The sequence below is a fragment of the Erythrolamprus reginae genome, chromosome 2, assembly GCF_031021105.1.
Source record: "Erythrolamprus reginae isolate rEryReg1 chromosome 2, rEryReg1.hap1, whole genome shotgun sequence".
Lineage (NCBI taxonomy): Eukaryota > Metazoa > Chordata > Lepidosauria > Squamata > Dipsadidae > Erythrolamprus > Erythrolamprus reginae.
This window is the reverse complement of record NC_091951.1, coordinates 170,262,658-170,285,567: the sequence shown is the minus strand read 5'-3', so window position 1 is coordinate 170,285,567 and position 22,910 is coordinate 170,262,658. Positions and strand designations below refer to the sequence as shown.

The 22,910-nt window shown below is 43.1% G+C and overlaps 1 protein-coding gene across 4 annotated transcripts in view; it reads left to right on the top strand.

Moving 5' to 3' along the window:
• DGKA (diacylglycerol kinase alpha) overlaps positions 1 to 22,910 on the top strand; it is a 120,812-nt gene that overhangs the window by 77,035 nt on the left and 20,867 nt on the right. For all 4 annotated transcript variants that reach the window (XM_070740393.1, XM_070740394.1, XM_070740395.1 and 1 more), the window contains 8 exons: positions 1,768 to 1,817; positions 3,378 to 3,452; positions 5,780 to 5,899; positions 9,984 to 10,101; positions 15,523 to 15,611; positions 17,442 to 17,561; positions 18,730 to 18,828; positions 22,815 to 22,898. In XM_070740393.1, the coding sequence (XP_070596494.1) occupies positions 1,768 to 1,817; positions 3,378 to 3,452; positions 5,780 to 5,899; positions 9,984 to 10,101; positions 15,523 to 15,611; positions 17,442 to 17,561; positions 18,730 to 18,828; positions 22,815 to 22,898 (755 nt within the window). The remainder of the gene's footprint in view (positions 1 to 1,767; positions 1,818 to 3,377; positions 3,453 to 5,779; positions 5,900 to 9,983; positions 10,102 to 15,522; positions 15,612 to 17,441; positions 17,562 to 18,729; positions 18,829 to 22,814; positions 22,899 to 22,910) is intronic.

Below are 22,910 nucleotides of genomic sequence, written 5' to 3'. Positions count from 1 at the left end.
CTTCCTTTCCTCCTTCCCTCCCTCCTTCCTTCCCTCCCTCCCTTTCCTCCTTTCCTCCCTCCTTCCTTCCTTCTTTCCTTCCTTCCTTCCTTTCCTCCCTCCCTTCCTTTCCTCCTTTCCTCCCTCCCTTCCTTTCCTCCTTTCCTCCCTCCCTTCCTTTCCTCCTTTCCTCCCTCCCTCCTTCCTTCCTTACTTCCTTCCCTCCCTCCCTTTCCTCCTTTCCTCCCTCCTTCCTTCCTTCCTTTCCTCCCTCCCTTCCTTTCCTCCTTCCTTCCTTCCTTTCCTCCCTCCCTTCCTTTCCTCCTTTCCTCCCTTCTTCCTTCCTTCCTACCTTCCTTTCCTTCCTACCTTCCTTCCTTACCTCCCTCCTTTCCTTCCTTTCCCCCTTTCCTTCCTTTTCCTCCCTCTCGTTCTTTTCTCCCTCCCTCCCTCCCACATAAATATGATTTTCACCTCCCATGAATCATCCTCCAAGTATATTATCATAGGTATATATAATTTTGATTAATTTTTACTCACTCTACTACGAAAGAGGATTTAATTGGCTGGATATGCAGAAGGGTAGCATTCTTTAGCATGTTCTAGGTAGTCATGTTCACCTCCGTTTGTGCAGGATAATTATAATTCTTCTGCTGGCATCAATCTTAAGCTCATACAGTTTTATCCACACAAGAATGCCTCCGATATTTTAAATTTGTAGAAGTCTTTTTTTGAAAGCTGACACTTTAAAACAAGGGTCCCCAAACTTTTTACACAGGGGACCAGTTCACTGTCCCTCGGACTGTTGGAGGGCCGGACTATAAAAAAAACCTATGAACAAATTCCTATGCACACTGCACATACCTTGTTTTAAAGTAAAAAACAAAATGGGAACGTACTATTTAGAGGGGGAAGGTCTGAAATTCATATATGTTTATGTTTTGTTTTTAATTTTCTTTTGTTGACATCTGATTGGCTATACAAGGTTTTTTCTTGGCTTATGAAAAATTTATAAAGAAAGAAGGAAGCACTTTGGCTTAATGGTTAATAAGTTAGAAATATAATTGGTGTTGCACTTTTTGAAGGAACATTAAGGAGGAAATTTAATTAAAAGAAAATGAATGTAACTGGATGACAAAATTAGAAAAAAAAAACGTTTGCAACTTGTTTGATGCTTGATATTAGTTACTAACAAAATACTGCATTTTATTCATCGAAAATTAGATGGTACACTGTGTTGTTTGAATGTATGTTGAGATAAAAATTTAAAAAAATTACACCCCCCCCCAAAAACAATCCTTCCTTCCTCTGTCCCTCCATTCATTTCATTCTTCCTTCCTTCCTTCCTTTCTTCCTTGTTCCCTCCATTTCTCCTTCCTTCCCTCCTTCATTCCTCTCCACTTCTCCTTCCCTCCTTCTCTTTCCCTTTTCTTTCTTTCTCTCTCTCTTTTCCCTGTGCTCTTGTCACTCACCGACGGGCCGGATAAATGGCCTCAGTGGGCCGCATGTGGCCCGCGGGCCGTAGCTTGGGGACCACTGCTTTGAAACATTTGGGGGTTTTATACTGGGTTTCTGCAAAAAAAAAATATGATCTTGCTCTCAAACTGAAGAAGCCTGTTTTAGTAACATGCTTTGCCTCCCTCAAGTAAGGTCAAATAAAAAGCCTTAATGAAAGAGTCCCCTTGAGGGAAGAGGCCTGGAGCAAGAGGCTGAAGGCAGAGGTGCATGTATTGGGTGATTCCCTCGTCTAAAAGCATCGGTTTTTTATTTCGATTTTTCCCCCCACAGTCACCTTCAAGCTTTATGACAAAGATGGAAACGGTCTTCTTGACAACTCAGTAAGTAGCATGAGGCTATTATAAGATTATAGAGTTTTGGAAACGGGTCTCCCTGTTTTTCCCCCCTCCACTTCAGACAGAAGAATTGGTTTATCCACACAAACATACACACACACACATTCCGCTGTGTTCAGCTTTTTGTGATAGAAAAGGTCCAACATTTTGATGCCAAATCTTTTCATGCAAATCTTTATGAAGTAATGTATCCCCCTGTAATATATCTGACCGCCTCCTGTGCTAGTATAGATATATCAGTCTGATTTTTGTCGGTTCCTGTTGGTTCAGCACCGAAAAGTACCATCTTTTTTGGTTCAAGGACCACACACAGGGCTTTTGAGTGGTGTGCAGCAAACTTGCTCCAAGGGCTGTGGTGAGGCCACAACAAAAATTAAATTTGCTTTGATTTAATGTAAGTATAAATGTAATTACCCTTAAATCAAGTTAATGAAATGCAGCTAGAAGAAACTCTTAGATGTTTCGGGGACGAGGTTTCCCCTCCTTTCATATTGTAAATGATATTTCGGTAAAAACTTCGAAGGTCCTCTGGAGACTACGTCCTATAGAGCCTTTGGGAGGGAGAAGACATTTGCTGTCTTCTAATTTAACAGCTGCATGCCCCCATCACTGCATGTCCTCGGAATACCAAAATACCTCATTTTCAACAGGCTAGGATACATTGCTTTTGTCTGACTCATTTTTTGTTCTCTGGTAAAAATTGGGGACACCTGCTTTCATCTGAGCTCTAAACATATCCCTCTAGTCTAGGTCAGTCTCCATCAACACTCTTCCTTTTGATATTGAAATTGAACAGGTCCAAAGACGGGTTACAAGAATGGTGGAAGGTCTTAAGCATAAAACGTATCAGGAAAGACTTGATGAACTCAATCTGTATAGTCTGGAGGACAGAAGGAAAAGGGGGGACATGATCGAAACATTTAAATATGTCAAAGGGTTAAATAAGGTCCAGGAGGGAAGTGTTTTTAATAGGAAAGTGAACACAAGAACAAGGGGACACAATCTGAAGTTAGTTGGGGGAAAGATCAAAAGCATCGTGAGAAAATATTATTTCACTGAAAGAGTAGTAGATCCTTGGAACAAACTTCCAGCAGACGTGGTTGGTAAATCCACAGTAACTGAATTTAAACCTGCCTGGGATAAACATATATCCATTGTAAGATAAAATACAGGAAATAGTATAAGGGCAGACTAGATGGACCATGAGGTCTTTTTCTGCCGTCAGTCTTCTATGTTTCTATATATTTGGCTACAACGCCAAAGACATTTCTTGTTAGGAATTCTGGGGACCCATGGTCTAACACAGGGGTGGGCAAAGTTGGCTCTTCTATGAGCTGTGGACTTCAACTCCCAGAATTCCTGAGCTAGCATGATTGGCTCAGGAGTTCTGGGAGTTGAAGTTCACAGCTCATAGAAGAGCCAACTTTGCCTGTCCCTGAATCTAACACAATAAGAGGTGCTAGACTGGCCTGTGCATGCGTGCTGACCCTTCCTTCTGCACCACTGGAATTTAATTCTGGGGCCAAAATGTGTTGTTCTCTCCAGGAGGTAGATCGCATCATAACGCAGATGATGCGTGTAGCTGAATATCTGGACTGGGATGTCACTGAGCTTAAGCCAGTAAGTACATAATTCCTTCCGTTGCTTCATCTACTCCTTCTTCCATCTACTTGCAATGTATAATCACCATGATGGGCTCTGTTGACTCCAGAATGAAGGTGTTGGGTTCTAGAATTGGGTGCAGTAGAACAGTATTTCCCAAACTTGACTACTGGACTTCAACTCCCAGAATTCTTGAAGATCTGGACTTCAACTCCCAGAATTCTTGAAGATCTGGACTTCAACTCCCAGAATGCTGGCTGGGGAATTCTGGGAGTTGAAGTCCAAATATTTTCAAGTGGCCAAGGTTGGGAAACACTGCAGTAGAACATAGCCTGGATTCCCAGGAGGGAGGGCGTGCTTTGCAACGCGGGCGTCTCCAACCTTGGCAACTTTAAGACTTGTGGACTTCAACTCCCAGAATTTTGAGAGTTGAAACCCACATGTCTTAATGTTGCCAAGGTTGGAGGCCCCTGTTCCAGAGGACTAAGAGACAGCAAGATTTAGATAGATAGGTTGGGAGGAAGGGGGTCAAGTCCGTTCCTCAATCGGAGTTCTCAAGATACATCTTTAACAATGCAAGTAATTGGTTTAGTTTGGCAAGATTTCTGTGTATAGGTGTGGAACAATAAATAAAACTCATCATGTCTTTTCTTAGTTTTTGAAGCTGGATACCAGGGTTGCTATTAACAACAATGTTTACTATAACACCAAAAGGGAAAGAGCTCATATTGTGTGCATTAAGGAGGAAAGATTAGGAGACAGTTGGAAGGGAAGGGACCTACAGTTAAATGAGATAAAGTCGGATGCGACTTTTGTATATAGAATGAGAATTGAGTTAATGGGATTTGCCTAATAGAATTGTGATTTCCTTTTCTGCTTCTATTAAGAGAGGAAAGAGGTTTAAAGGTTTAGAGTTTTTTGGATCTGTGGGGAGGGTTGTTGTTTTTGTAGGTTTTTTGTTGTTTTGCAAGAAATGGAGTGCTTAGGGCAGGGGTCCTCAAAATTTTTACACAGGGGGCCAGTTCACTGTCCCTCGGACTGTTGGAGGGCCGGACTATAAAAAAAAACTATGAAGAAATCCCTATGCACACTGCACATACCTTCTTTTAAAGTAAAAAACAAAATGGGAACGTCCTATTTAGAGGGGGAAGGTCTGAAATTCATATATGTTTATGTTTTGTTTTTAATTTTCTTTTGTTGACATCTGATTGGCTCTACAAGGTTTTCTTGGCTTATGAAAAATGTATAAAGAAAGAAGGAAGCACTTTGGCTTAATGGTTAATAAGTTAGAAATATAATTGGTGTTGCACTTTTTGAAGGAACATTAAGGAGGAAATTTAATTAAAAGAAAATGAATGTAACTGGATGACAAAATTAGAAAAAAAACTTTTACAACTTTTTTGATGATTGATATTAGTTACTAACAAAATACTGCATTTTATTCATGGAAAATTAGATGGTATACTGTGTTGTTTGAATGTATGTTGAGAGAAAAATTTAAAAAAATTACCTCCCCCCAAAACAGTCCTTCCTTCCTCTGTCCCTCCATTCATTTCATCCTTCCTTCCTTCCTTCCTTCCTTCCTTCCTTCCTTCCTTCCTTCCTTCCTTCCTTGTTCCCTCCATTTCTCCTTCCTTCCTTCCCTCCTTCCTTCCTCTCCACTTCTCCTTCCCTCCCTCTCTTTCCCTTTTCTTTCTTTCTCTCTCTCTTTTCCCTGTGCTCTTGTCAATCACCGGTGGGCCGGATAAATGGCCTCAGTGGGCTGCATGTGGCCCGCGGGCCGTAGTTTGGAGACCGCTGGCTTTGGGGGGAAAAACCCCTCATTCCATTTTTCTGTTCAATAGTTGTTGCAATTCAGATATGTGTACAGAAGGAAGGTGGATACTGGGTAGGTATGAGGAGGGATCATTACACTTTTTGTTTATGTATTTACCGAATTTCTATAGCCCAAATTATTGTCTGAATTATTCATGGCGAAGGATAGCTTGTCCTAAATCTGGAGGCGCACGATTAGTTCTATTTTAGATACAGCATTATCTTAACTTCTGGTTTCTTTTCACTTTGTTTAAGGGATATGTTTTTTAAAAGTTTGCCTAAATAAAGACCCGGGAATGAGGAACCAATTCAGGGCTGTGCATGAGGAAAGCACGAAGTGGTCCCTGCTTTATGCTGCAGATAATTGTAGCTTGTTTGGGTGCCTCTTTGACAATGAAAGACAAGCTGTATTGAAATTCCTGTCCTAAAATGAGGGTTGCGCATCAGTTTGGGACTAATGGACTGGAACAAGCACTGAAATGGCTCCCTCCTAAGGCTCTCCTTTTCGAATCTCCCCTTCCCCCACCCAGATCCTGCAGGAGATGATGCGTGAAATTGATTATGACAGCAGCGGTACAGTCTCTCTCTCTGAATGGCTCCGCGGCGGTGCCACCACCGTCCCCCTCCTGGTGCTACTTGGACTGGAGGCGGTAAGCGCAGGGGACAAAGCCCTCGTTTTGCCTTGGCTCTTCTAACTTACTGTTGAATGTGCCTTTTGATTTTCCTTGCCCGACATGTGATAATTGATTGATTTCTTTGCCTTTCCTGCCCCTTCTCATCATGGACACTAGAGAAAGACTGCTGGTCTGGCTGAAAAATTCTCAGTCATCCTGCTCCTGTCTGCCATTCTGTTCTACCCCGGGGTGAATCAAGTTAAACATTTGTATGTGTGGGTAACATATTTTTGCTGATAATGAAAAGGAAGGGAAACTAGAATAGATCTATTTCAAGTTTATTTTGCTCTCATCAGCTAGCCATACCCTTACCGGGATTTGAACCTGGGGAGTCAGCCTTTAAGGCAGTAGCTTTAACCTCTAGACCAGTGTTTCCCAACCTTGGCAACTTGAAGATATTTGGACTTCAACTCCCAAAATTCCCCAGCCAGCGAATGGTTCTCCTCTGCTCAGCTTCTGCCAGGGAAGAGTTATACAGTGTTCCCTCGATTTTTGCGGGGGATGCGTTCCGAGACCGCCCACGAAAGTTGAATTTCCGCAAAGTATAGATGCGGAAGTAAATATACTATTTTTGGCTATGACACAAGCCTTCCCTTAAGACTTTAAACCCCTAAATTGCAATTCCCCATTCCCTTAGCAACCATTTAGATTATTACTCACTATGTTTCTTTATTAAAGTTTATTAAAAAAATATTTATTAAAGGTGGACGAAAGTTTGGTGATGACATATGACATCATCGGGTGGGGAAAACCGTGGTATAGGGGAAAAAACCGCAAAGTATTTTTTAATTAATATTTTTGGAAAACCGTGGTATAGACTTTTCGTGAAGTTCGAACCCGCGAAAATCGAGGGAACACTGTATGTTGTTTTTTTCTGTTGAATCACCATGGAATACCCAAATATGGATAGGAGCATACTACTTCCTTTTAGTCTCTCGGCCCCTCCAGGGGCCATATCCACGGCACATTTTTATAGCCACCAAACTATATTCTATATGTGTAACATATTTTTGCTGATCATGAAAAGGGAGGTTAGCATAGATCTATTTCAAGCTTATTTTGCTCTCATCAGCTAGCCATACCCTTACCGGGATTTGAACCTGGGGAGTCTGCCTGTAAGGCAGTAGCTTTAACCTCTAGACTGAATGTATATACAGTGTTCCCTTGATTTTCGCGGGGGATGCGTTCCGAGATTGCCTGCGAAAATCGAATTTCCGCGAAGTAGAGATGCGGAAGTAAATACACCATTTTGGGCTATGGACAGTATCACAAGCCTTCCCTTAACACTTTAAACCCCCAAATTACCATTTCCCATTCCCTTAACCACCATTTATTCACCATTATTACTGGTACTCACCATTGAATAAGACACTTAGTGATCCTGATATTTATAAACATAATTATTTATTAACAATAATTATTTTTTTGTTATTTATTTGCAAAAATTATTAGTTTGGCCATGATGTATGATGTCATCGGGCGGGAAAGACCGTGGTATAGAAAAAAAACCTGCGAAGTATTTTTTTTATTAATATTTTTTGAAACACCGTGGTATAGGTTATTCGTGAAGTTCGAACCCGCGAAAATCGAGGGAACACTCTATATGTTTTTCAGAGTCACCCAGAGAACTGAATCACAAGTGGCACTTTTGCTTAGAATGTCTCTCTCCTTGTTTCCCTTTTTCTATAGACAAACAAGGAATTAAACTATTCTTTGCATGTGCCTGGGGGTGCCACTGTTCTGCTGTGTCGGCCTTGCCCTAAGTTGGCAGGGGCCACGGAGTTAAAGCTCTTAAGAGGAATGTTGAGTCGGTAGTTGAGGGCTGTTTGCAATGGTCTCTCCAGCTCCGTTGAGAACCGCTGCAGATTGAATGTATGTGAGGTTGACTGGGGACGGAAGGGAAAGGACAGCATCCTCCTAAAACGGCCATAAAACCCATGGCTGAGCACCAGATTTCACCTCCAACAACAACCAAAACATAATGAACGGTGAAAACAATCTGATTTTACAGCTTTGGCTGTGGGTTGGCTTAAAGGGGAAACATTACTCAACCAGCCAAGGAGGACTTAAGACCCCCTCATTCTTGGGCTAGGAACCACTTGGAGGCAGGACAAGAACAGCAGGTAAAAGTGACCTGAGCAGGTGTGTCCCCTGGGAGGTGTGAGGTTAAAAAAGGGTCCCGGTTTTCCCTGAGCAGCACAGCTGTGTGGTTGCAGAGTTAGCTGGGTTGAAAGTTTCTCCATCGCAAACTAATTGCTCTTTGGAAGGCACGAAATGAGATTTTCTCTTTTTTCTGGGACGCTCAAATTATTTGTTTGTTTGTTTATTTATTTGTTTATTTATTTGTTTATTTATTTGTTTATTTATTTGTTTATTATTTATTTATTATTTGTTTGTTTATTTATTTATTTATTTATTTATTTATTTAGATTTGTATGCCGCCCCTCTCCGCAGACTCCGGGCGGCTCACAACAAAGTGAAAAAACAATTTACAACAAATCTAAATTTCTACTAAAAACATTTAAAAACCCCATTTTCTAAACACACATGCATACACACATACCATTCATAAATTATATATGCCCGGGGGAGATGTCTCAGTTCCCCCATGCCTGACGACACAGGTGGGTCTTAAGGAGCTTATGAAAGGCAAGGAGAGTAGGTGCAGTTCTAATCTCCGGGGGGAGTTGGTTCCAGAGGGTCGGGGCCGCCACAGAGAAGGCTCTTCCCCTGGGGCCCGCCAACCGACATTGTTTAGTTGACGGGACCCGGAGAAGGCCCACTCTGTAGGACCTAATCGGTCGCTGGGATTCGTGCGGCAGCAGGCGGTCTCGGAGATATTCTGGTCCAGTGCCATGAAGGGCTTTAAAGGTCATAACCAACACTTTGAATTGTGACCGGAAGTTGATCGGCAACCAATGCAGACTGCAGAGTGTTGGTGTGACATGGGTATATTTGGGAAAGCCCATGATTGCTCTCGCAGCTGCATTCTGCACGATCTGAAGTTTCCAAACACTTTTCAAAGGTAGCCCCATGTAGAGAGCATTACAGTAGCCGAACCTCGAGGTGATGAGGGCATGAGTGACTGTGAGCAGTGAGTCCCGGTCCAGTTCCCTCCTCCCCATTCAATTGTGTCTGATTCTCAGAGGCTGCCTGAGTTAGCCCCCTACAGGTCTCTTGGCACCATTTTTCAGAAGTGGTTTGCCATTGCTTGCTTCCTAGGGCTAAGAAAAAATGACTGGCTTTGCAGCTCAGGGCAGAACTAGAACGCTCAGGTCTCCACCTCGGTGCCTTAACTACTACACCAGACTGGCTACATAATGGGCATTTAGGTGCAAGCCATTCCATGCACGTTCCCAAAATTTATTTATTTAGTAAAATTTATATGCCGCCCAACTCCCGTGGACCCTTGGCCGGCTTCCAATAGTAAGAACAATGAAAACAATGAAAAAACAGTGTAAAACAAGGATTACAATATCAACAACAGTAAAAGTATAAAAACATAATAATAGCCCCTAAAACCATACATACTCTCAATCATTCATGGTCCCAGGCCTGCCAGAAAAGCCAGGTCTTAACCGCTTTCTGGAAATCCAGTAAGGTGGAGATAAGGCAGTTGGTTCCAAAGCATTGGAGCCACCACAGAGAAGGCCCTTCCCCGCGGTCCCGCCAACTGACATTGTTCGGTGGACGGGACCCGGAGAAGGCCAACTCTGTTGATCCTTATTGGTCCGCTGGGAAACAAGAGGTAGCAGGTTGACCTGCAAATAGACTGGTCCTAAGCCACGTAGAGCTTTAAAGGTAATAACCAACACCTTGAAATGCATCCGACTGGTAACCAATGCAGCTTATGGAGAGTTGGAGCGAGGCAAAAGGCAATATTACTTTTGTGCTCAGGAAACACAACCACTTTTAGCTCAATCCCTGCCTCTGCCTCTGTCTTCTGTTCCCACTCTGGGAGCCTCGATGCCTCCCCTTCCCTTTGGCTCCCAAACCAGTCAACCCCCTCCCCATCCCAAGCCTCTTCATTCTTAATTGCCAACTTTCTCCCTTGCTTCAGACAATGAAAGACGATGGACAGCACCTGTGGCGCCTGAAGCACTTTAACCGCCCTGTTTACTGCAACGTGTGTGAGACGCTGCTCTTGGGGCTACGCAAGCAAGGCCTGCGCTGTACTTGTGAGTGTTTTGCTCTGTCCTGGGGGTTGTGTGGGAAGAGGGGAGGCGGCCCTCCTCCTTTTCTTCCTGGGGGGCTCAGGCTTCCAGCCCTTCAAGGGAGCGGAAACCGATTTGATGGCAGAAGCCGAAGGAGAAGGTTGCATCTCACCGCTGCTATAGCAGGCAGCCTCCTAGATCAGTGAGGGCGAACCTATGGCACACCACATGTGGCACACCGAACTGTATCAGTGGGCACGTGAGCTCAGGTCCGGAGGGCATGTGTGTGCCGGCCAGCTGATTTTCAAGTCTTCTGGTCCCACTGGGAGTTTGGAAACAAGTTGTGTCCAGCCCCTATGGATGTGAGGAAGGCCGTTTTCGCTCTCCCCAGATGCCTAGAAAGTCTCTGAAGCCTGGGGAGAGCAAAAAAATAGGCCTTCCGGTCCAACCGGAAGTTGGCAAAGGGGCCATTTCCTTCCTCCGGGGTGGGGGGAGTGGAGGTGGAGAAGGCTGTTTTCGCCCTCCCCAGGCTCCTAGAAGGGCTCTGAAGCCTGGGCAGAGCAAGAAATGGGCATGCCATTGAGGACTGGCAGTGGTGGGAAGGGTCACGCCCAGTGAAGGGCTACCAAAATTTTTACTACCACACTGTGGGTGTGGCTTATGCAGGACGCCCTACATTTTCTTTCAACATCTTTCAGTGCAAATTGGGTGCTCTGGGGTGGAGCTCCATTTTCGCTACCCCGCTGCGTTCCCCCTGGTCCGGGAATTATCCCAGCCCTGGTCACATGGACATGCATGGGAGAGGCCGCATGGAATTATGGGTGTGGTCATGCACGCGTGTGACTCCCTCACCCCACGCTCCCCACCCCACTTTTGGCATGCGATGACAGAAAGTTTAGCCATCACTGCCATAGATCCAGTGAGAAGCTGCAATGTTCCAGGTCACTTCATTGATCCATCTCGCCTAAATTTGTCAGTTCTGGCTATCAATAGCTCCGACTGAATTGGCCTCCGTAGTCTCCCCAGCCCTGTCTAAGGACACCTAGAAAAAAACCCTGGAACCTCCAAGGGGCAAGGCAGCTGTTATGTCACAAAATTTGATCCTCCTTGAGAATTACTGTCGTCCTGTGGCTCTTTATTTATAAGGCCCCTACTTCTTATTATTTTGACAATTTAAAGGCAGCAAATATTCCTGATTCAGGTAGTCCTTGACTTGCAATTGAGCCCAAACTTTCTGTGGGTTAAGAGTCATTCATTAAGTGAGTTTTGCTCCATTTTACGACTTTTCTTCCCTCAGTTGTTAAGTGAATCACTGCCGTTGATAAGTTAGTAACACAGATGTTAATTGAATCTGGCTTCCCCATTGACTTTGCTTGTCAGAAGAGGTTGCAACATGATCTGGGGACATGTCAACGGTCATAAATATGAACCAAGCATGCGAATTTTGACCACAATCACCATGGGGATGCTCCAAAGGTTGCAACTGTGAAAAACAGTAGTTAAGTCACCTTTTTAGTGGCATTTTAACTTTGAATGGTCACTAAATGAACTGTCGTAAGCCGAGGACTAGCTGTACATCTCCCTCCTCCTGTTTTCTGCACCACAACAACCCTGTGAGGTACATTATGCTGAGAGCAACTGGCCCAAAGTCACCCAACTGGCTTTCATGCCTAAGGTGGGGCTAGAACTCACAAACTCCTGGTTTCTAGCTTGGGGCCTTAACCACACTGTAAAAGAAAGCAGAAACTTCCTATGAAACCTGGTTCACAAGACTGCATAGGCCAGTGATGGCGAACCTTTTTTTCCTTGGATGCTGAAAGAGCGTGCACACATGCTATCTCACACATGTGAGTGCCCACACCCATAATTCAATGCCTGGGGAGGGCGAAAGCAGCTTCCCTCGCCCACCGGAGGCTCTCTGGAGGCCAGAAACGGCCTGTTTCCCAACTTCTGGTGGGCCAAGTAGGCTCATGTTTTGCCCTCCCCAGACTCCAAAGGCTTCCCTCGAGCAAGGGAGGGTAAAAATGCCCTCTCCCATCCCCCTGGAGGCTCTCTGGAAGCCAAAAATGCCCTCGCAGGGCCTCTGTGAGGCAAAAATCAGCTAGGTGGCACACACTGGAGCTGAGCTAGGGCAACTGCTCGTGTGCCAGCAGATATGGTTCCACATACCAACTGTGGCACCCATGCCATAGGTTCACCATCACTGGCATAGGCTTTGGATGGTGAGATTGTGGTAAAAATTAGCGGTAAAGTCAAGCTCACAATTTCAAGTGAAGATTGTGTGAACTGAACCCTGCAGTTCTCTCAATAGCAACAAAAAAGCTGTTTTCTGTTGTCAGTTTGGGGGATTCCCTCCCCCCATTTCCTAATCTAGCTTCCAATCTTGGTTATTCTGTGATGGGCTCATTTAAATTTTAATCTGTTTTCTTCTGAGGTAGGCAAGGTCAGCCCCATGCCGCCACCTGCTGGAACACATTAACATTGCCCATCACTAATTATGTTGAGAAGAGCCTGTTGGTTCTTATCTGATACACCCTTTTCCCAAGGATCGAAGGAAGAGTCCAGGATGGGTTACTCTTAACAATCTGACCAATCAGGCGTTTACAGTGGAGGTGTCCCTCTGACCTTCCGGCCAATCAGCTTAAAGCTCTGTTGGGAAAATTGGCCTTAGACTTATGGCTGGGGGTCACCACAACTTGAGGAACTGGATTAACAGTCGCAGCAGTGGAAAGGTTGAGAACCACTTAATAGACCAACCCAAAGCACACAGGAGCTGAGGGAAACCATCCATGATCTGAGGACTGAGTTGAACAACTGAGGATGATATCATCAGGGAGTCAGATCCTCAGAAAATTCAACCCGGTCCATAGAGCTATGGGGCTAGAGCAGTGTTTCCCAGCCTTGGCCACTTGGAGATATTTGGACTTCAACTCCCAGAATTCCCCAGCCAGCGAATGCTGGCTGGGGAATTCTGGGAGTTGAAGTCCAAATATCTCCAAGTGGCCAAGGTTGGGAAACACTGGGCTAGAGTAACCAATCCTGGACTCTTCCTTCAATGTGAAGGGAAAAAAATATTTATGAAGCAGTCGTTAAGTGCATGCAGGAAATTAATTTATGCAGAGGAAGCATTTATCTTTGTATATTCTTAATTTAAAATAGATGCAAAACAGTTGAATTCCATTTGGATAAATTTGAGGATTTTCTCTCCCTTGTTCAACAAGCATCTGTTTAAAAACAATACTTTTAGATGCATTACACATATGTGTACTCACAAATGCAGGGCTGTTCAGGGCTATTTCCTGAGAATTTGAAATATTTGTATGATTTGGCGGTCTAGAAGTTTTAAAAGTAGCTTTCTCTGCGTCTGAACAATCTGGCAATTTTTTTTCTGGATGTTTATAAAATATTCAGCGAGAGAAAGAAAAATGCCATCTCAGAAATCCTCCTTAGCATTCCAAACTCAAAGCAATTGCAGCTTGGTTATTTAAAAAATGTGGAAATCTTTCAACAACAGTCTGCTTAGCAGAAGATCTAAGAATCAGTGCTGACTCCTAAACCAGAAGAGAAAACTGTTGAATTCTCATGTTCTCTTTTCCAAGAGTTTCTTTTTGGCTGTGTTCTCATCACATACTAAACTGGATCGTTAAAGAGGTTAGTGTGTCATACAAATATTTAAATTGGCGGTGGAGTTAGAGAGGCTTTCTTTTATCCTATAAAAGCTAATCATCTGTGGTCAGCCAAGTCATGTGAACATAGGAGAGAGGTTTCAGAGCAGGTTAACCTTCTATTCTGGGCAAACTTCCAAAATGGTCCCAAGGAAAAGCAAGAATTCTCCTCTGGTTCTTTACAGCAGTGATTTTCAACCTTTTTTGAGCCGCGGCACAATTTTACATTTACGAAACCCTGGGGCACATTGAGCCGGGGGGGGGGGGAGGGAGTGGCTAAAAAAAGTTTGGACAAAAAAATTCTCTCTCTCTCTCTTCCTCCCCTTCACTCTATTTCTTTCTCCCTCCCTCTTTCTCTCCCTTCCTTCCTCTTTCTTTCTCTCTCTCTCCATCCCTCTTTCTTTCTCTTCCTTCCTTTCTCTCTTTTTTGCTCTTTTTCTCTCTCCCTCCCTCCCTCCCTCTATGTCTTTCTCTCTCTCTCCTTCCCTCCCTCTTTCTCTCTCTCTCTTGCTTTCTTTCTCTTGCTCTCTCTCTCTCTTGCTCTCTCTCTTTCTTTCTCTTGTTTTCTCTCTCTCTTTTGCTTTCTTTCTCTCTCTCTTGTTCTCTTTCTCTCTCTCTTGCTCTTTCTCTCTCTTTCTTTCTTTCTCACTCTCTCTTTCTTTCTTTCTCTCTTTCTTTCTCTCTCTCTTGCTTTCTTTCTCTCTTTCTTTCTCTCTCTCTTGCTTTCTTTCTCTCTGAGCTTCGCGGCACACCTGACCATGTCTCGCGGCACACTAGTGTGCCACGGCACACTGGTTGAAAAACACTGCTTTACAGCCTTGTCTGGCGATAAACTTGTCAGAAACAAGTTCAAGGTTGCCTCAACCTCCTCAAATTTTGCTTGTGGTGATGCCAATCTTGAACAGATCGCTCCCCACAACAAATTGTTTTCCAATTTGATTTTTTTGCCGACTGCTTGTTACGGTTTTATGATGACCGACGTGGTCACTATTTTTACTTTGATATGGTCAATTGACTAATCAAGTAAAATTGAATTGACTACAGTAGTCCCTCACCTATCGCTGGTGTTACGTTCCAGACCTGGCCGCGATAGGTGAAATCCGCGATGGGGAATTTATCGACTGATAGTACTTATTTAAGTATTTATATTGTAATTGTTTGGTAAGTTTTCATTGTTTTAAGTGTTTATAAACCCTTCCCACACAGTATTTATTTTAGATACCGTATTTAAATACAGTATTTACAATTTTAGATTTTTTTTTTAAAACCTGCCGATCGAGTTCCGCAGGCTGTTTAAATCTGCCGATCGACTTCCTCAGAAACCCACAATGAAGTGAAGCCGCAGTAGGTGAAGCGCGGTTTAGCGAGGGATTACTGTATTGCCTAGCTGGAGGAGGATGATGATGATGATGATGATGATGATGATTATTATTATTATTATTATTATTATTATTATTATTATTATTTTATTTTAAAAAGGCTGGTGGTCATTTCACCAGGCCTTTCGTGATTATCTGTTGCTGGGTCATGGGATTCCTTTATCCAGGATAGCAATGGAGTATTTTAGCTGTTTCGTATGAATCTCTATGTTTGACCCAAAAAAATGCTCAACAAAAAAATAAGGGTGAGGAAGCTATTGGGGAGAGCAGGGAGGAAAATGAGATGTTACTCTAAGCTCATAGGATCATATTTTAGGTAGGGAAGCTACATGCTGCTTGGGGCTTCTTTAGTTTTTACTCGCATAGCATCTCATTGAATCCGTCCTCCTTTCCGCCCACAGTCTGCAAGTACACCGTACACGAGCGCTGTGCTCGGAAGGCTCCTCTCAGCTGTATCAGCACCTATGCTAAGAACCGCCGGGACACCAATGTGAGTAACCCAGCAAGGACGGGGCTCTTCTGCACCCATCAGCCAAGCTTTCTGATGTATTTCTGCCTTCCTTATTTCTGCTTTCTCCATTTCTATTGGTTCCTTCATCTTCCCATTCTTCTAAGATGTCTAGGTGGTACCCTGGTTCTAGCCCTCAGCATGTGGGGTCGAAATAGCCTCCTTTTTTGTTTGTTTGTATTGATCGATGGATTGGATTTATATGCCGCCCCTCTCCGAACACCCATTGCCCTTCCTTGGCGTTGGTATTAGTGTCACAACCGCCTCTTTTGGAGGAATGAATGTATTTTCCAGTTTGTGTTGCATGCTGATAGAAATGTAACACAAGATGGAAAATACATTCATTCGTCCAGGAGACAGAAAAAAAGCAGATGGCAACCAAAAAGGACAAAGTTTTTTAAAAGACAAACTTGCCTAAGTTAATATTTCATTTAAAGGTAAATAAAAGATATAATGTTTCTGGTAGTGGCTAATTAGGTATTCTGTCTGTTTGTCCGCCAATCCATCCATCCATCCATCCATCCATCTATCTATCAATCAATCAATCAATCAATCAAATTTATTAGCCATCCATCGTACCATAGGGTAACCCCAAAGTATTTCCAAAGTGTGGCATGGTAACAGATAAGGAACCTTCATGTATTTTTGCTACTACAGTATTTATCAAATTATATGTAATTCTCAGCTTATGACCATAATTGGGACCAGAAATCCAGTTGTAAATCATTATAATCATAAGTTGAGGCACCCATGTGATGGAAAGTAATTTTCCAGCCTCTTTTATGGTAGTCATTAAGCAAACATTGCGGTCATTAAGCATACCTATCCATTTAAATGAATGTTTTTTGCCGGAAACCTGCAAAAAATGCCAGTAACTAGCAAAATCTAGTGTGAATTGTGGTCGTGTGACTGCACAATGCCGCGATAAAGCTGACTTGCTTGACGTGTGGTCACATGACCATAGAGAAGGGCAGGGTTACAACAGCGGGGGGGGAGGTTCTTTACAGGCTGCGAAAGACATATTTTGTGGCTGTTGCTTCTTCAAACTGTCATAAAACAACCCGTCATATGTCAAAGACTACCTCTAGCAATAAACTCTCAGTAGCAAATAAAGAGGCCAGAGGAGCCATGGGTGGCTGTCAGTTGCCCACCCATGCTGTGGTGTAATCCTGAAGACTTTAGAGAGTGATCAAAACTTCAATTCGTGCTTTGGAGAACTTACAGTATCCTCACTCTTAAGTAAGTTGCCTGTGAATGGAAATGATAATGTCAAAAAAGAATGTGAAGATCCCAGGAGTTCTAGTTCCCATCCCTTCCCTTGTCTTCATTTCATTTTGTTTAGACCTCCCTTTGAAGAGTTTCAGGAAGGTTGAGTAGAGTAGAGTAGAATAGAATAGAGTAGAGTACAGTAGAATAGAATAACAGGAAAGGACTTGGAGGTCTTGTAGTCCACCCCCACCCCCCATCTAGGCAGGAAACCCTACACCACTTCAGACAAATGGTTATCCAACATCTTCTTAAAAACTTTCAGTGTTGGAGCATTCACAACTTCTGGAGGCAAGGAGTTCCACAGATTAATTATTGTAACTGTCAGGAAATCTCTCCCTGGTTCTAAGTTGCTTCTCTCCTTGATTAGTGTCCACCCATTGCTTCTTGTTCTACTAACCTCAGGTGCTTTGGAGAAAAGCTTGAATCCCTCTTGTGAAAGCTACAGGAAACTTGTAGCTTGGGAGCTGAAGTTCTGCTGCTTTCTCTTTCTCTCTCCCCTCTCTCTCTCCCAGGATTTCATTATTCCTCACTTCCCTCCTGTAGGTGCAAGCACACGTTTGGGTAAGAGGAGGCTGTGACGGCAATAAGTGTGACAAGTGTCAAAAGAAGATCAAGAGTTTCCAGAGTCTCACAGGCATGCACTGTGTCTGGTGCCATCAGAAGGCAAGCTATTCGTGACTCCATGATTTGATTTAAAAGGGGATTCTGGCATCAGAAATCGGGAGGGGTTTTTCATTATATGGCTCTTATTCTGTAGCTACTCTGTTTCCCCAAAAATACAACATACCCTGAAAGCAAGCTTGATTTTACATATGCATCCAATATAAGCCAAAATACATTGGCCTAGTTAAGACCCTGCCTACTCCGGGTGCACAGGGTAGGGCAGTGCTTCTCAAATAGTGGGGCGAGCCCCCATGGCAGGGGGCTTGGAGCAATGCCAGGGGGGACACGTCCCTGTAGAACATGCTTATTTTGCATGTTTGTAGGGTTTTTTTGCACCGAACAATAGCACACAGCACAGAGCAAGAGATATGAAGTGCATATAACAAATCCTTAAGAGACAGGGATGAAAAGAAAAGAGGAGAGAGACGGAGGTAATGAGACAAATGTAAGTCTCCTGAAAGCTAAGATGAGGAAATATGACAATGTGGATGTAACACATGGCTTCATTGTGACTATGGTGGGAGGCAAGGAAAGACCGGTATGTTTACTGTGTCTAAAAATGTTGGCAGCAGACAGCATGAAACCAAATAAATTAAGGAGTCACTTAAACACATTACACCCCAGTCACGCTGATAAGCCGCTTACGTTGGGAAACACTGGTCTACACAATATATTTTGGAGATCGCTGGGATTTTCCCGTTTATTTCTCAGGTTATAGACTCACATTGTTTTGAATATTGACTCTTTCATGGATCTTGTTAGATATGGGCTTAGAAGAGCAGAGGCATAAATGAGGCCATTGTTTAACAAGTTGCCTTTACAACCCATCATTTTTGCAAAAAGCATCGAATTTGTTTTCTTATCAGCACACCTCATTTTCATATATGGCACATATGGTGTAAATCTATGCCTCTTCAAAGAGCTTGCTATCATTCCTTCCAAAATCAGAATTTAGTTTCTTATACACAAGTCAATGTTTTAAATCAACTTAAAGTAGTGGGGGGGGGGTGTTTCTCCTGCTTTGTGATACAGAAGGCAAAATTATAAATGACGAACCCAAACTGATGTTCCCTGGGAGAGGGAACACAAATGGGATTTTGGGGGTGTCTCTGCCCATTTTCAGTCCCTTCAGCATGGCATTGAGAAACACTTGCTTTGTATCTTCTAGATTCATGATGAGTGCCTACCTCTCATGGCTTCCACCTGTGACTGCGGGAATCTCAGAGACCATATCCTGCCGCCTTCAGCCATCTACCCTGTTGTACTGGTGAGACAGTTATTATAATTGGCAATCCTGCTGTAGAAACTTAAAGGCAGAGTTTTTACATTACATATAAATCAGGGTGTGAGGGCATCTTGGTGTTCTTCCTTTGGTTGTTTTCTTGCAAACATTTCATTATTGTTGTTGTGAACTGCTCCGAGTTTTTGGAGAGGGGTAGCATACAAATGTAATAAATTATTATTATTATTATTATTATTATTATTATTATTATTATTATTATTATTATTTTTATTATATTTTTATTATTATTATATTATTATATTATTATTATATTATTATTATAATATTATTTTTTTATTATTTATTTTTTATATTATTATTATTATTATTATTATTATTATTATTATTATTACTGAATTGATGATGTTACCTAGTCTAAATAATAAAACTTTGGCAAGAAAACAACAACACCCAAAGGGCACCAAAGGCCCCTCATTTCAAACCTGAATTACAAATATTCTCCTTTATTGAGAGCAGTGTTTGCCAGTCTAAGTCATTTTCAGATGTGTGAAGTTCAACTCCCAGAATCCCTTAGCCAGGCACACATCTGAAAGTAGGCAAGACTGGGAAACACTCATATGCAGTAGATCAACCATCCCTACGAGGGTTTGTACAGAGATATTACACTATAACATCTATCGCTCAACAACAGCATGACTGATAAAAGGATGGATGATGTTTCGCAACCAGCACAGAGAAGAGAGGGGAAAATAGACAAGCAAACTTATTCAGATTACAGCTTCTCATGCTGTTTTTCATGTGCTTGGACTGCAGCAGAGATATTTAAAGCACACCCTTACCACACACATATATATGTTGTTGTGAGCCGCCCTGAGTCTTTGGAGAGCGGCGGCATACAAATCTAATAAATAAAAATAATACAGTGATACCTCATCTTACGAACTTCATTGGTTCCAGGATGAGGTTTGTAAGGTGAAAAGTTTGTAAGACGAAACAATGTTTCCCATAGGAATCAATGGAAAAGCAATTAATGCGTGCAAGCCCAAAACTCACCCCTTTTTCCAGCTGAAGTGCACGTTTTTGCGCTGCTGGGATTCCTCTGAGGCTCCCCTCCATGGAAAACCCCACCTCCGGACTTCCGTGTTTTTGTGATGCTGCAGGGGAATCCCAGCAGGGGCATCCCAGCAGCACAAAAACGGGTGCTTTGCTGGCAACGGTAGTCCGGAGGTGGGGTTTCCCAGCGAGGGGAGCCTCAGAGGAATCCCAGCAGCGCAAAAAAATGGAAGTCCTTGAAACCCCACCTCCTGACTTCCCTGTTTTTGTGATGCTGCGATTTCGCTGAGGCTCCTTTCGCTGGGAAACCCCACCTCCAGACTTCCATTGCCAGTGAAGCGCCCATTTTTGCGCTGCTGGGATTCCCCTGCAGCATCGCAAAAACATGGAAGTCTGGAGGTGGGGTTTCCCATGGAGGGGAGCCTCAGGAGAATCCCAGCAGCGCAAAAACGGGTGCTTCGCTGGCAACAGAAGTCCGGAGGTAGGGCATCCCAGTGGCGGCGGTGGGTTTGTAAGGTGAAAATAGTTTGTAAGAAGAGGCAAAAAAATCTTAAACCCCGGGTTTGTATCTCAAAACGTTTGTATGACGAGGGGTTTGTAAGACAGGGTATCACTTGTATACTATATTTAAACAAAGGAAAGCAAGCATTTGCCTTCTTGGAAGGAAAGAAAAATCCTTAGTTGGGCAGTTTCTTTATCAGGACCAGGCCAAATACCAGGAAAACTTGGAATGCAAGTTCTCCAAAACTGTTCTTCAAAAGGGTACATAAAGCAGCTGATGGGGAGGGGGTGAGGAGAGAGAAAACTAAAAAAGAAAAACAGGGCTTGCAGTGAGTCATTTATCATGTTGATGCACTGCAAGAGATATTTTGGTCTATTTCCTCTTTCGGGTGGAATGGCCCAAAGCTATTTTTAAACTGTTTTAGTTTCATTCCTTTGGGTGGTGTGGTGCACCCTCCTGTATGTGTCGCCCTTGTGAAGAATGTACGTTTCGTTGAGATTCAAATTGCCTTCATCCTGTGCCGCTTAGAGCGCAGTTGAATCTATAACCTGTTTACTTTCTAATGTTCCTTGGGAAGGACTGTGACATTGTTGTACAACCTTGGCAACTATTAAGACCTGTGGTCTTCAACTCCCAGAATTATCCAACCAGCACCCCTGCTGTAGTCTGAGCCATGCTTTGATTCGGAATAAAGCAACTTCTGGTAGGGTGGCGAAGGCTACTTCAGCTAACTCCTAGCTGTAGTTCAGCAGTTCAAATCTCACCACCGGTTCAAGGTTGACTCAGTCTTCCATCTTCCAAGGTGGGTGAAATGAGGACCCAGATTGTTGGGGGCCATATGCTGATTCTGTAAACTACTTAGAGAGGGCTGTAAAGCACTGTGAAGTGGTATATTTGTCTAAATGCTATTGCTATTCCTCTGAAAATTCTGCTATAGAGGCATACACAGTCTGTTTCTGATGTATACTCAAACCCATTTTCTATTTTGAGAAGTGATGTAAAATGCTTTAGGGGGAGAATTGCCATCGTGAAGTGCCCCCTCCCAATTTTTAGAACAGGCCATAGACTAGATGAGCTGAGCCATAGACTAGATGAGCTGAGCTGACTTTGCATCAGTGAAGCTAACCCCAGGCTGCTCCTTTCAGCCATTTCAAAACAAAGAGAAAAGCCATCATCTCATTGGGAAACAAAATTCCTCCAAATCAAAAGGTATAGTCCAGTGTTTCCCAACCTTGGCAACTTGAAGATATCTGGACTTCAACTCCCAGAATTCCCCAGCCAGCATTCGCTGGCTGGGGAATTCTGGGAGTTGAAGTCCAAATATCTTCAAGTTGCCAAGGTTGGGAAACACTGGTATAGTCTGCTTAAAGAGCCTCAGTGGTGCACTGGTTAGAGTGCAGTACTGCAAGCTACGTCTGCTGATTCTGCTGATCACCAGCTGTCAGCAGTTTGGCAGATGGAATCTCAGTAGGCTCAAGGTTGACTCAGCCTTCCAAGGTCGGTAAAATGAGGACCCAGATTGCTGGGGGCAATAGGCTAACTCTCTGCAAACTGCTTAGAGAGGGCTGTAAAAACACTATGAAGCGGTATATAAATCTAAACGCTATTGCTATAAAGGAAGGAGGGAGGGAGGAACTGGTCAATCTTTATCCTGGAGATCTGCAAGTACCTAACCACCAAGAGAGGAATGTGTATGGACATCCTCAGTCATCCAGGCCCTGGTTGTCCCAAAGGTACTTTGAAGAAGCTTCTTGGATGAGAAGCAAAACATCTTCAAAGGAAAACAAGGAAGTCCAGTTGCCTCTTGAAAAAAGCACCTTGGGGACATCAAGAGCCGGGGTGGCGCAGCAGGTAGAGTGCTGTACTGCAGGCCACTGAAGCTGAGTGTAGATCTGTAGGCCAGCAGTTCAAATCTCATAACAGGCTCAAGGTTGACTCAGCCTTCCATCCTTCCGAGGTGGGTAAAATGAGGACCTGGATTGTGGGGGCAATAGGCTGGCTCTGTTAAAAAGTGCTGTTGCTAACATGTTGTAAGCCGCCCTGAGTCTAAGGAGAAGAGCGGCATAAAAATCGAATGAATGAATGAATGAATGAATGAATGAATGAATGAATGAATGAATAAATAAAATTAAATAAATAAATAAAATAAAATAAATGAATGAATGAATGAATGAATAAAATTAAATAAATAAATAAATAAAATTAAATGAATGAATGAATGAATGAATAAAATTAAATAAATAAATAAATAAAATCAAGTAAGTAAGTAAGTAAGTAAGTAAGTAAGTAAGTAAATAAATAAATAAATAAATAAATAAATAAATAAATAAATAAAAGAGGATATGTTTTTTATAGGCCACACCTGTGCTGTTCCTACCCCAGAAATTCTCTCCAGCCTCTGAATCTTCTGATTTGTCCCAACCTCCTGCTTGTCTTTCTCCCCTGTGTCCCACAGGAGCGGCAGAACAGCCAAAAAAATGGGACCCCTTCAGATGAACCAGCTCAGCCATTCACTACTCCCGAGGGACAGGCCTTGCGGGTGAGTCAGAAC